Source organism: Gouania willdenowi, chromosome 14 (assembly GCF_900634775.1).
Source record: "Gouania willdenowi chromosome 14, fGouWil2.1, whole genome shotgun sequence".
NCBI classification, from domain to species: domain Eukaryota; kingdom Metazoa; phylum Chordata; class Actinopteri; order Blenniiformes; family Gobiesocidae; genus Gouania; species Gouania willdenowi.
Genome location: NC_041057.1, coordinates 26,503,582 through 26,516,012, shown reverse-complemented (window position 1 = coordinate 26,516,012; position 12,431 = coordinate 26,503,582). Strand labels below are relative to the sequence as shown.

Sequence of the window (12,431 nt, the reverse complement as noted above, 5' to 3'; positions counted from 1 at the left end):
ACGCATCATCTGCCCAGTCTTGTCAATGTGGCATACTTCTGGTCCCTTTACTGTTGAGTCAGTCATGTTGAAAAAGTAAAAAGATGGTGGACATTACCTACATTTTCACTGGAAATTGTTCTATGTTAAAGGCGGGCATACACTGTGTGATTTTTGTCCCATTTCGGGCCGAGTCTCGGCTAAATCGTGTGTCGTGCATCGTGTAGTATACATGGGGTCACGAGAAGCGATGAACACCTCAGCTCCCGAGCAGCAATCGTATGATTGTAAGAAAATCAAACATGTTTGAAACCCTTGTTCTTCTTCTAATTTGTACGTTGCATTTCCGGAAACAAGATCCCGATGTGTCATGTATGGACATACAGTGTAAGCAGTCAGGTCGTCTCAGAGCGTCTGTCCATATAGTGTGAGAACTGTGCACATTCGGACTCTGCAGTTTAGTCGCACAGTGTGAGTACAAGGATTAAAAAAATCGCACAGTATATTCAACTTTATTTTTAATAACGCAAATAACAACAAAGTCATCTCAAAGTGCAAAAACAAAATATAAAGTCCATAGTAAGAAAAAAAGAACCCAACAAGATCCACATGAACAAGCATTTAGCGACAGTGGGAAGAAAAAACTCCCCCGTTTTTATAGGAAGAAATCTCCAGCGGAACCAGGTTCAGAGGTCGCAGCCATCAGCTTCAACTGGTTGGGGTTAATGGACAGAAGGACAAACAAGAATAGGATAGAAGGAAAGTCCATCTGAGTGTCCCAGAATAGTTGAGCCGCAAACCATCGATCAGGAATCGCCAGCTCCAGCATCCAGACACCTGAAACTGAAGAGAGAGCGGAGGGCGAGGAGAAGGCACAGACTGCAGGAAAAACATGATACACTATGATACACTTGTTCCTAGTGGTTGGGTTAACATTAAAGGTCTTGTAGCATCCTCCATGCTCAGAATTGCTACCACTACAGACGAGCTTTCGTCTTGGACTAGTCGCACGTAATGATATATGGGGTGGACATCAGTGTAAATGGTGTGAGCAGTTTGATAGGTTATGCAACGAGATACAGAAGTGGGGGGTTGCCTACAACTGTGTCTGACTGGACATCATATCATTGCAACCCATTAGATCTATGTGTAGATGGCGGATCGTGTCTCAATATAATGTTGGTTCTACTATATGATCTTCTTTAATACTTGTTTATTTATTTATTTGAGCAACATAAAAAACACATTTTATCTACAACACATAACACGTATTTAAAGGAGAAAAGTGCTCAAAAGGAGTCAGCAGAAGTTCAAGGAACTTATAGATGCCTACCACTCCTTCACAAAATAACTTTTGGTTTTGTAAGAATACTATACAAACATATACAGTGCATATACTGTACATACATATTTTTTTTATCATTTATGTTCATTTGTAACAAAAGTAATAGAATATTTTCTTTTTTATTGTTTATGGTTGTTTGAAACAAAACTTAAAGGAAAAGAATAAACCAGAATATTTAATTTTTTATCATTTATGTTCATTCAAAACAAAAAGTAATTAAAAAAATAGACCAGAATATTTACTTTTTTATCGTTTATGTTCGTTTGTGACAAAAGTATTGAAAAAAAAACAATACACCAGAATATTTTGTTTTTTATCATTCATGGTCGTTTGTAACAAAAAGTAATGGAAAGGATGAACCACAATATTTTCTTTTCATCGTTTATAGTCGTTTGAAACAAGTAATGAAAAAAATAGCACAGAATATTTTCTTTTTTATAATTTATGTTTTTTTGTAGCAAAAGTAATGTAAAAACAAACCAGAATATTTTCTTTTTTATTGTTTATGCTTGTTTGTTACAAAAAGTAACAAGAAAAATAAACCAGAATAGGAAGTAAAAATCTTTGTTTTTAGTTCCTATTTTTAGGTTTAGGGCTTTGTTTTTAGTGGTTAGGTTAACGCTATTATACCAGCTTTTAGAGAGCTTGTGGCTTTAACTTCGTTTCAATAACAATTCCAGTGAGAAATGTACCCTTAACTTTCATAGTATCCATTTGGTTTATGTGTATGATCTGTAGTTAGTTTATTTCATGCTTTCTCCTATGGCTATGGTGTTAGAGATGCAGTGAGAACATTTTGGACAGAAGGTTGATTCACGGACCAATGAGAGTAGTTATGACACACTTTGGAGTGAAACTGGGTTGTCCTGTTAGAACAGCAGACAACATGTTGATGATCCCTGTTATCTGTTTATGCTCCTTGTAACAAGGTTGGTGTATAACCGCACAGGAGAATGGCGGGATGAGACCATCCCCATCCTCGCCTCCACCATCGTTGGATTCACCTACATTACGTTCCTAATGGTAACAGTCATGTTCAGGAAGAAGTTAAACTCACTTGTCTTTGATGTTGCTATTGGCCAGATGTTTCACAAAAGATCTACTATTATCTTCTTTCACAGATTTTAGCTTTTTTCCATGTATCCCTCGGCCAGCAGTTGAATCTCTACTGGGTTCACAAGGTGACGAATAATGATAACTGTTGCCATGAAATATCTCTATTTTCACAGTTGTAATGAAAATGCTAATTTTTCATGTCTTGTTTTGTACAGATTGGAGTGTTAGCGACATTGCTAACCACCATCTCTGGTGTTGTTTCTGTGGATGACATTTGGGGTGACGAATGGGCAATTCTTCTGGTATCGTTGCAGGTTGGTCCCAAGTGTTGTTATATACAAAAATACAGTTACAGTATAATGCTTACAATGATCATTTAGCTGTAAATCACAACTAAGTGTGAAAGTGGGTAACTTCACAATCACACTGCTGTCAGTCTTACATCATTTAAATATTTTAATGTTTCATTTCTGTGCAGTTGTTGAAGTAATTTCTACATTTTTTTTAACTTTAGTGAAATTAAAGGGTAAATGTTGAAAATCAAAGTGAAAAATAGTCAATGAGACTCAATTAGAAAAAAAGGTTTGAGATTCATATCACATATTTTACATGAAAATGCATTATGTCTTCAAGGTTTGCATTTCTGCTGAGTGACTGTGTGGGGCATGGTTTGATTATATTCAATTATACAGAAAACAATTCAATTCAGTCTATTTATAGTACTACTACTGAAGAAGATGTTGGAATATGAATAAAAATGTAGCAGAAGGAAGAAAAATCTCATACAATTACGATGAGGCACATTTAAAGCTGTGGCAGACTATTCTATTAGACTAAGATATGGTGTAGGCCAATCGAAAGATCATTAACTCCAAAAAAGATGTAAATGGTTGACATCACTGTTGCGATCTCTGCAGTAAACACTCTCTTGTTGACATTGTCTGAATATGTGTTGCGCATTGCATTGTGGGATGTGGAGTCCCGTAGACGGATGCATAGAAGCGTTTTTATTTCATTCTTTGTGTGAATTCCTGTGTTTGCCCCAAAAACTCTGCCAAAGTGGCTTATTAACACATTTCTGGTGTTTTTGTGGACTAAAAGTTGTGGCAATGCAATAGTTGATGTTTATTTTCATGTTTAGATTAAAAAAAGATCCAAACGCGGCTGAAATTTTATGTCATGGCGGAGTGAGATGGTGATATCACAGGGAATACCAGGAACAAACTACAACAAAAAAAGGTGTAAAGCCAATGACTTCTCCTTGTCTGCAGAGAAACACATGACGCCATGGTAATAATGTAGCCAAAACACTCCTAAGCATCCATCTACAGGACTCCACATCCCACAATGCAATGCGTGGAACTTTTCCAAAAATGTCATTGGGAGAGTGTTTACAGTGAAGATCATAACAAACTTTTGAGGGGCAATTTCAACCCTTTACATCTTTTTTTGAATAAATGATCTATGAGACCTACACTATGTCTTTGTCTAATAAAAAGAAATGTCTCCAACAGCTTTAATTTTTTACTGCAGGGATAACGTGTAACGTGCCAGCGCTCTAAGAGAAAACGCAACCATGAAAAAAGCTGTTGTTCTAAAACATTTCCCCTTTAAAGCTGGTAAATTACATCTGAGAACAGTTTAACAGAAGGATTTAAACATCTTTCCAGGGGGCATGTTATTGGTTGGGAACTCGCTACTGTTTAATAGCCCCACAAGAGAGAAATGCTAACAGTTTCAGAAGTTCAGAGGCATGTAGCCGCCGCTCACCCACAAAGCTTGATTAAAAGCTAAGAAGTCTTGTAAATCTTGTAGCTTTAATTATAAAGTTTCACAAGATGTGCAACAACTGAGAGACCACACAGTCTGAACAATTTACACAGTAGTTTATTTAACCAACTAATAAGAATAGAGGTGCTGTCAGTCTGCAGCAGTGGGCGTGCACTGTAGCTGTTCCCACTCCACGCTCTTGAAGCCAAAATATGGCGCTTAGGGTCGCTTCCATTTTGCAAATTAGATGTAATTTACAAAACCACTATATATTTCAACTCAAATATCTAAACGTACTCCATTTAAAAATGAAGAAAATGACGCGTCTCGGCTTTTCTTCACAACGTAACTGCTATTCATTCATTTCTAATGCAAATTTTAGCTTCTTCAACTTTTAAGCCCTTCATCCCCAGCCATTCTTCAACCGATTTTGCCCATTCAACCTTTAACATGTTCAGCTACTACTTTCAACCCATTTCAACCTTTTTCAACTTTTTCAACCCATTTCAACTACTTTCTTTAGGAAATGCAAACATTCTAGTTTGTACACGTTGTCAGTTGTACACATTATCAGAATTCTAGGCTAGTCTTTTTTGTGTATTAATAAAACTAAAAGCCAAATTAATTTAGCTTAATTATATTTAAGTGTGATACATAATTTTTGTATTCGACAACATATGAAATATTCACTCGCAACCCCTGTTGTTAGCTAACGTTAGCGTGTCATAGTTGTTTGGTAATGATGTAATAATGTCAGGGAAGAGAACCCACCCTGATGGTAAGGTTAACTGATAAATCACCATGGGTTTATTCTTCAGGTGGGCAAAAACCTTACGTTAGTCAAAGAACAAAATATTTTTGCAGGCTAACATAAACTGAGCCTTTACCCTGTTTACGTTATTGTTCATGACCAATGCACACATTAACGTTGGCTATCGATAAGCAAAAAGACACCTTCAAAATAAAAGCATGGCTATTTTAATCCCCACATGAAGTAAACTTATTTAATTTTTATTCACTTTTCAAATTGAATTTAATCTTACAGGCTGGTTAGTGATGGGCAAACGCCTGGATGTGGCCCACGGGCCATAAAATGCCCAGTTTTTGTATAAATAATTTAGTAAAAATTTAATCTGGAAACTAGAATTCTGAGAAGCCAAAAAGATCTGAAATGGGCATCACTACCTCCAACTACTTCAGAGTGAATCAAACTTAAACTTCTGTATAGTATCCTATAGCATAATTGACCCAATTAATATTCTGGCAAAACGTTGTTATCTTAAGTTATGACAATAGGCAAACCCAATGTTTTGACCATTAAGCATTAACATATAATCAGCTTTTAAGATGAGATATTATGCAGAGTTAGGTTGTTTTTTCTCAGGTGCTCTCACAAATAACATTAATGTTAAATCCATTAGAGCTATTGACTTGGTCAAAAAGAGTAAATCTTGTGTAAATGTCAATCCATCTCTGTGTTAGCTCTGTAATAAGACTGACCATTAGTCCAAAGTAACCCCAGCCTTCATCCAGTGAAAGAATGAAGAAGAAGATGAATCAAGTACAAATTGAATGTAACTTTTATTAAAATAGATAATATTGACACAAAAAGACCATGTTTCAGAAAAGAAAGCAACTGATTTTTAGTTCAAATTAAATTTTATCGATAGTCATAAAGTCTATCTGGATATGTTCTTGTACACTATAATGTGATTTATTTTATTTTTGTGGCACTGTCTGTATTACTTACATATTTGTCAGTATTACAGGTGTTGTTGAAGTGACAAAGTTCACCCTTAGACGTTTTCTCACATTCTCTTATATTTCTCAGTCCACAGCACCATTCCTGCACATCGGAGCCCTGATAACAGTCACAGGGATTAGCTGGTTGGTTGCTGGATATGTGGTCCGCAAAGATCGATCAAGTAGGTCAATACTGTATTTGACAGATTTGACCAATTGAGTTCTATTTTCATATTTACATTTTTTAAGAAAAAGATCATTAAATAAATGACAGACATTTGGCAGTTTTATAAGTATGAAATTATGTGAAGATCTAAAGAGGATTAACCATATTGTTCTTCCCTCCATCTCTTTTGTAGATATCCAGATGTTGGTGTTGCTGGTCTATATTTTAATCCTCCTGGCTCTTTATTTGGCACCGCTTACATTTAATTGTCCCTGCATCATGGACCGCCACAGTCTCAAACCTCGACCAAATATCATTGGGCGTAGAGGAGCTCCAATGGTAGGTGGAGGCTTTGAGAACTTTTTGAATACAAGGATCAACATTTTCCTTTTAAAGCATTAAGAAATGTTGAACTGGAGATTGGAGATGCAATAAGTTACAGTAACGCGTGGTTGGGTTCATGGTTGGTGAGGCACTGACTCCTCTGGTGTCAGATGCACAAATGTAGGAAGCCAAAAGAAGCTTAAATGTATTTCTTATATAATTGTATCTTTGTAAATAGGGAGCAGTAATTTCATTGTACTTTTACTTTTATTCATTTTTATTCTGCAATTGCAAGAAGATTTTCTTGCATATATTGTATGTTTTTGCACTAAAATGGTTCGAGTTTTAATGTAATTTACAAAAACATTCTGACTGATTATATTTCAATTTTTGCCTTAATGAAAAATATTCCGTTGTTTGAAAGGTTTTGATTATTCTTATATTCATTCCATATGTTTTAACAATACAATAGCAAGAAAAACAAGAGTTTTCATTATATATATTTTTAAAGAAACACACATTTTCAATAAAATGTATATTTGGGATTTAAGGGGTCTTAGTCTCACACTGTACTTTTTCACTGTGCATTTATACAAAACGCTGTCGACCAGAAAGACTAAATATGTCACACACGTTGAGTAATTTATTATACAGACTGTGGGACGTCAGCATGTGCAGTAAACGTATATTAGTGATATAAAGGGAGAAGACAACAGGCTTGCACTGACTGGCTGCTCCATTAGTGTGTGACTGAGTGACGTCACAGGTGAAGCACCGCTGGTCCCTGCCTAACCTCGCTCTTTTTCAATGGATTTAAACTTAGACTGCCTATGTAATACTAAAAATGATATTCCAATAATGCATGAGTTGGATATTCAATCATTACGTACAGTATGTATGAGCTACAGCATTCAGTCATTTTATATCTTGTAACCAAATGTTCCAGATGCCTGAATGGAAACAAATATAGAGGGATGTTCAAAGCTGTGTTTTCTTGGCCGGACACACACATGCACACACGTGCAAACAATCACATGCGCTCACACATTGCATGTCCCAGAGTTCCATATAGATAAAAGGCAAAAGTTATAATGATGTATTTCCTTTGAAGAAGGCAGTTTTATATCCCACTTTTATTATTGAAAACAGTCTTTGTTCAGATCTACAGTATGTTCTTATTTGTTGTGTGCTTATCGTGACTGTGTTCTCCTGTCTGTTCCCTCTCTGCTCTATAGTTGGCTCCAGAGAACACCATTGTGTCCTTTAACAGAGCCCTGCAGCATGGAGCCAGCTGCTTGGAAGCTGACGTCTCCGTCAGGTCATTCACCACACAATGATTCTCACTTTAATTACACTTTAATTCATCTTTATTGGATTCACTGAAGACGATCTTTAAATAGATGTAGAGCGGGTGAAGGGTGAACATAATTTAACCAGATTTGCACTAAAATGAATTTGACTAGTGAGACACAGAGGAGCTTTGGGTCAGTGCTTGCATGTTCTCAATGAGCAATGTTCTGGGATGACGTGTGTAAAATAGAGCTAGCATCAAGGTGGTTTTGTATTAGTATTAAGCATCATTAATAACTGATTATCAACTCTTTCTTTTTTTTCCACCACTTATGAAAGCATTTCTCATTGTCCAAATCTGAATCTATTATAAAGACTTAAAGACTTTGGCTTTGTTCAGTGTTAACTTTGACAGCTTTCGTCAAAATGTACTCATCACGACTATTTCAGTTATAGTCTATTTTCATTCTAATAAATGACATTAAGATTTTAGTCAACTAAATCTGTTACAGATATTGTCTACTAAAATATACAGTATAAGAGTTTATGAATTGTTTTTAAAGCTTCAATTACAATTTATCAGCCTGATATGGGATGGTATGTCCCGCCTTCAATGTAACAAAGGTAGGTTTGATTGGATACGTTCTAAAAAAGAAACTTAGTTGTGATTGGATTTCATCCTACGTGAACAATAGAGCTTAGTTTTTATTAGTTAACGAAAATAACAATATTGATTAAGTTTTTGTTCACATGTATTTTTTAATTACCGTATTTTTTGGACTATAAGGCGCACCGGATTATACGGTGCACTATCAATAATATGGGTCTTTTTTTCATACATGAGGCGCACCGGACTGTAAGGCGCACCGGTTTGTTATTATTATTATTATTATTATTATTATTAAGACGCGTTAAGCGAAACAAAATAGTCTGATAAGTCAAACTTTATTCAACTCATTAACAATAACTCTCAACATTGTTCAGGTTTAACACGTAAAACACAGAACATTACACTCACTTTTTCAGTTCACTATGTTGAAGCACAGTACAGGTACATATCACTCCACGAGCCGCCTGACTACGGTAGCCCTAAAGCAACAAAAATCCACCAAGAGGATACACTACACCTGATTATGAGGTGCATTTTTGAGAAAATTAAAGGATTTTAAGTGCACCTTATAGTCTGAAAAATACAGTCGTCAACGTGTAGGTATTGTTACTTAAAAAAATGTAGTCGACAAAAACGATGCCAAAAACTTTTACTTCCCTCAGGACCGCTTTAGTCAAAAGAAATGATTTATTTACAATAACAATGTATTGTATTTTATATAGCGCCTTTAAGCACTTTACATTGATGTACATGCAATCTTATATTTGGGGGTATGGGTCTGTTCCGGGACCTCTTTGCCTTTTCCCCGTGCTTACGTGAAAGCCGGAGGCCGGGGGCGCACTCCTCTCTGAGCTACCATGAGCCCTAGCTAAAAGCAAGGAGAGCGATTAGCAGAAACCCCCTGGAACAGAGCAGAGCAGATGTTAATGACAACAAAATGACACCCAGTTAGTTGGATATATACTGACCTGGAGGAATTGGGGTGGAGGTGGGTTTCGAGATGCTTACTATGGTATGGTATGGTATGGTATGGTACGGTACGGTACGGTACGGTACGGTATGGTATGGTATGGTATGGTACGGTACGGTACGGTACGGTACGGTATGGTATGGTATGGTATGAGGCAGCTGTCATGGTTTAAGTTGTGCATCTGTATGCTTTGGCCAATAGGGAGCCAATCAGGGCTGTTGGTTGATTGTAGGTGTGGCTGGCTTGACGTCCGTGGCCTGCCTGAACTAACGCTATGCTCAATTAGACTAAATTAACACTGCTTTGTTTATTTATCTCTCAGATTAACACCAAACACGGTAAATCAGAACAAGATTTGGTTGCATTGGCTCATTACACAGAAAAGAAACAACAGCAATGTTTTGACAATAAGATAATGTGCAACTTGTATAATGGTTGAGGTTGGGGGTATCTCTGCACATGTCACAAGGACTAGTAATGCAGTATTTTGCTATATTTCCTATAGGTCGTCGACACTCAGTGCTATCTCCTCTGTTGTACATAGGGTTATACATATGTTGTTGGTTTTTACTTTAGTTTAACAGATGAAATTTACCTTCCAGTGTGGATGGGGTTCCCTTTCTAATGCGAGATCATAATCTGAGGCGGACCACAGATGTCGGTAAGGTGTTTCCATCTCGACAGTATGAGGACGCCTCGTTCTTCAACTGGACAGAAATCCGCTCTCTCAACGCAGGCCAGTGGTTTTTACAGGTACTGAGATGTAGTCAGACCAACAGCATTATTGATTTAGAAAAAAGGAATATACATATATTACTGGATTATCAAACTACATTGTGAAAACCAGGGAGAAGCATTTAAGCAGTATTACTGGACTCACGACTCATCACTGTATGTTTTGGCTGCTTTCAGAGCGACCCCTACTGGACAGTGGAGACTTTAACAGCAAAGGATCGAAGCAGAATAGGAAACCAGACTGTGTGCAGTCTGTTTGATATGCTTCGTCTGGCAGTCAGGGCCAACAGTTCTGCACTGCTCAATGTCCGCAGGCCCCCACCTGAGCACCCGCGCTACAGGAGCTGGTTCATGGACACACTGTGGGCCGTGCAGAAAGCAGGCATTTCCCAGAAGAGGGTGAGGACTGTAGGTTCCTCTGTAATTTACCTTTAATCATATATGATTGATGAAGTGATGTGTAAACCATTATTTAAGTCCTAAAACCTTTTGTTGTGGTTCAGTTTGAAGAGTGCCCTTCATCAGGGTCTTTCTCTGTCATATGTATTCATCTGCCAGGTGACGTGGACCCCCGACACAGACAGGGGGAGAGTGCGAGGGCTTCAGCAGAGCGTGAATGAGAAGCTGTCAGTGAAGGAGATAAGGCAGAGGGGAATTACAAGTCTGACCCTCCACTACAGCAAGACCAGCCTCAAAGACATACAGTAAGGGCAAGCAGCTGCTGCTTAGCAACAGGGACGGAGCAGCAAAGTTTCAAGGAAACAAATGGGATTTTCTGAAGGTCATTTCAAGCTGATACGAAGGTGCAACAATTGAAAAAAGAAAAGCGTTTTGCCTTTGCAATTCATTTTAGGCTTTCTAAAGTCTATGTAGTCTATTCTATACAGTTATATGAATGAGTATAGTTCAGAGATATAATGTGACTAATCTAAGGGCCACATTCATATCAGGCTAATCAATATTTAGAAACATGACCAATCCGAGCCTACAGGAAATAATACAGGGAAGAACAAAGTGTGTGTGCTTTTGTGGTTGATATGTTTTTTTTTCTTTCATTTCTGTGTATTCGTGTTTTTTGGAGTCATTTAGTGTATTTTTATTGTTACTTTGTGTATTTTTCTGTCTCGTGAGTTATTTTGTGTGCTTACTTAGAGACAGGCCATCAGTTGCCTATGTCTGTTGTAGAGAATTTAATGAAACAGAAATGATTTATTTGGTAATATTGATATATTTTCTTACTTTTAGAAATGTATGAATTCAATTTAATGAAGTTAAATTTTATTAAATCCTGCAACTGACAAGGAACTTTCCTGAACACCCAAACAGACCACTTACCAGTAGTTACTTTTGATAATTTTGACCCTTTAATTGATGATGAGTGATGTAAATGTTTCCTTATTATTCACCTAAAACAGGTGGTTTTCATCCTTATATGCTGTATGGTAAATGGCAAATGAACTTGATTTATATAGCAATATTCAACCATTGGGAGCAACTTAGGGTTCAGTGTCTTGCCCAAGGACGCTTCGACACATAGACAGGTATAGCACTGTGATCAAACCCCCAACCTCTCGATCCGAAGATTACATCTCTACCACCTGGATCCACGGTCGCCCCATATATGTACTGTAATGCAAAGTGTACCAATGGATTTACTGTACAAAGCTTTGAAAATCAGTGTTTTTGTATCTTATGTCAGCATTATTTCTCATTAATGCTCACATGCTGTCACAGGTAATTTAATACAGATTTTCCAGTTTGATACTTGCGATGACAGCAGATACTGGCCTCGGTTATATGATGTTTGTAATTAAATTATTCTGAATTAAAGTGTTCTGCTTTGTGTTTACATGGAAAAGATCAGATGAGGTGCGATATCCATTATTTGTCCACAAGGGGAAATTTGCATTTCAGTTACATCTTCGTCCAAGAAAGATGAAAAGACAATGACATATAACATGGGAGGACAGGAGCAGAGAAAACTGTAGGTCGTCGCTACGGCAGCGCCCAGTATCATGTTTAGATGAAAAGTGGGAAATCGGGAGAAAAGGAGAGGGGGAAAAAGGCAGGTCCTAAACTGAGTTCCCTTTGGGGAGCACATTGTAGAACTAGGAAAAACCTCCTCAGGGTACAGGCACCGGTTTAATCGGCTTTATTTAATTCTGTCTGGGGGTTGGGAAGGGTTCTGATTGGACATTGGGGTGAACGTGACGTACAAACATTTTCTCTTCGGCTACATCATAGAAGACCACATGATAACTGTTTTCACTTTTATTTTGATTGTAGTTTTGAAGCAGTAGCTCGATAATAACGCTTTCACTTTAATCCGTGGGGAAGGAGATATAAGTCCGTACTTTGGACAATCAAAGCCAGGACATTGTGTGAAAAATGAATGAACAATGAAGCCTGTTCCCTTTGCCGAGGTCCGTGTGAATGTCTGTAT

General features: G+C 37.3%; 1 protein-coding gene across 3 annotated transcripts in view; it reads left to right on the top strand.

The window, feature by feature from the left end:
- gdpd5a (glycerophosphodiester phosphodiesterase domain containing 5a) overlaps positions 1 to 12,431 on the top strand; it is a 42,579-nt gene that overhangs the window by 23,200 nt on the left and 6,948 nt on the right. For 2 of the 3 annotated variants that reach the window (XM_028465853.1, XM_028465852.1), the window contains 9 exons: positions 2,254 to 2,347; positions 2,446 to 2,505; positions 2,596 to 2,694; positions 5,982 to 6,075; positions 6,253 to 6,398; positions 7,619 to 7,701; positions 9,856 to 10,006; positions 10,166 to 10,396; positions 10,547 to 10,692. In XM_028465853.1, the coding sequence (XP_028321654.1) occupies positions 2,254 to 2,347; positions 2,446 to 2,505; positions 2,596 to 2,694; positions 5,982 to 6,075; positions 6,253 to 6,398; positions 7,619 to 7,701; positions 9,856 to 10,006; positions 10,166 to 10,396; positions 10,547 to 10,692 (1,104 nt within the window). The remainder of the gene's footprint in view (positions 1 to 2,253; positions 2,348 to 2,445; positions 2,506 to 2,595; positions 2,695 to 5,981; positions 6,076 to 6,252; positions 6,399 to 7,618; positions 7,702 to 9,855; positions 10,007 to 10,165; positions 10,397 to 10,546; positions 10,693 to 12,431) is intronic. The other variant, XM_028465854.1, reaches the window with a different exon arrangement.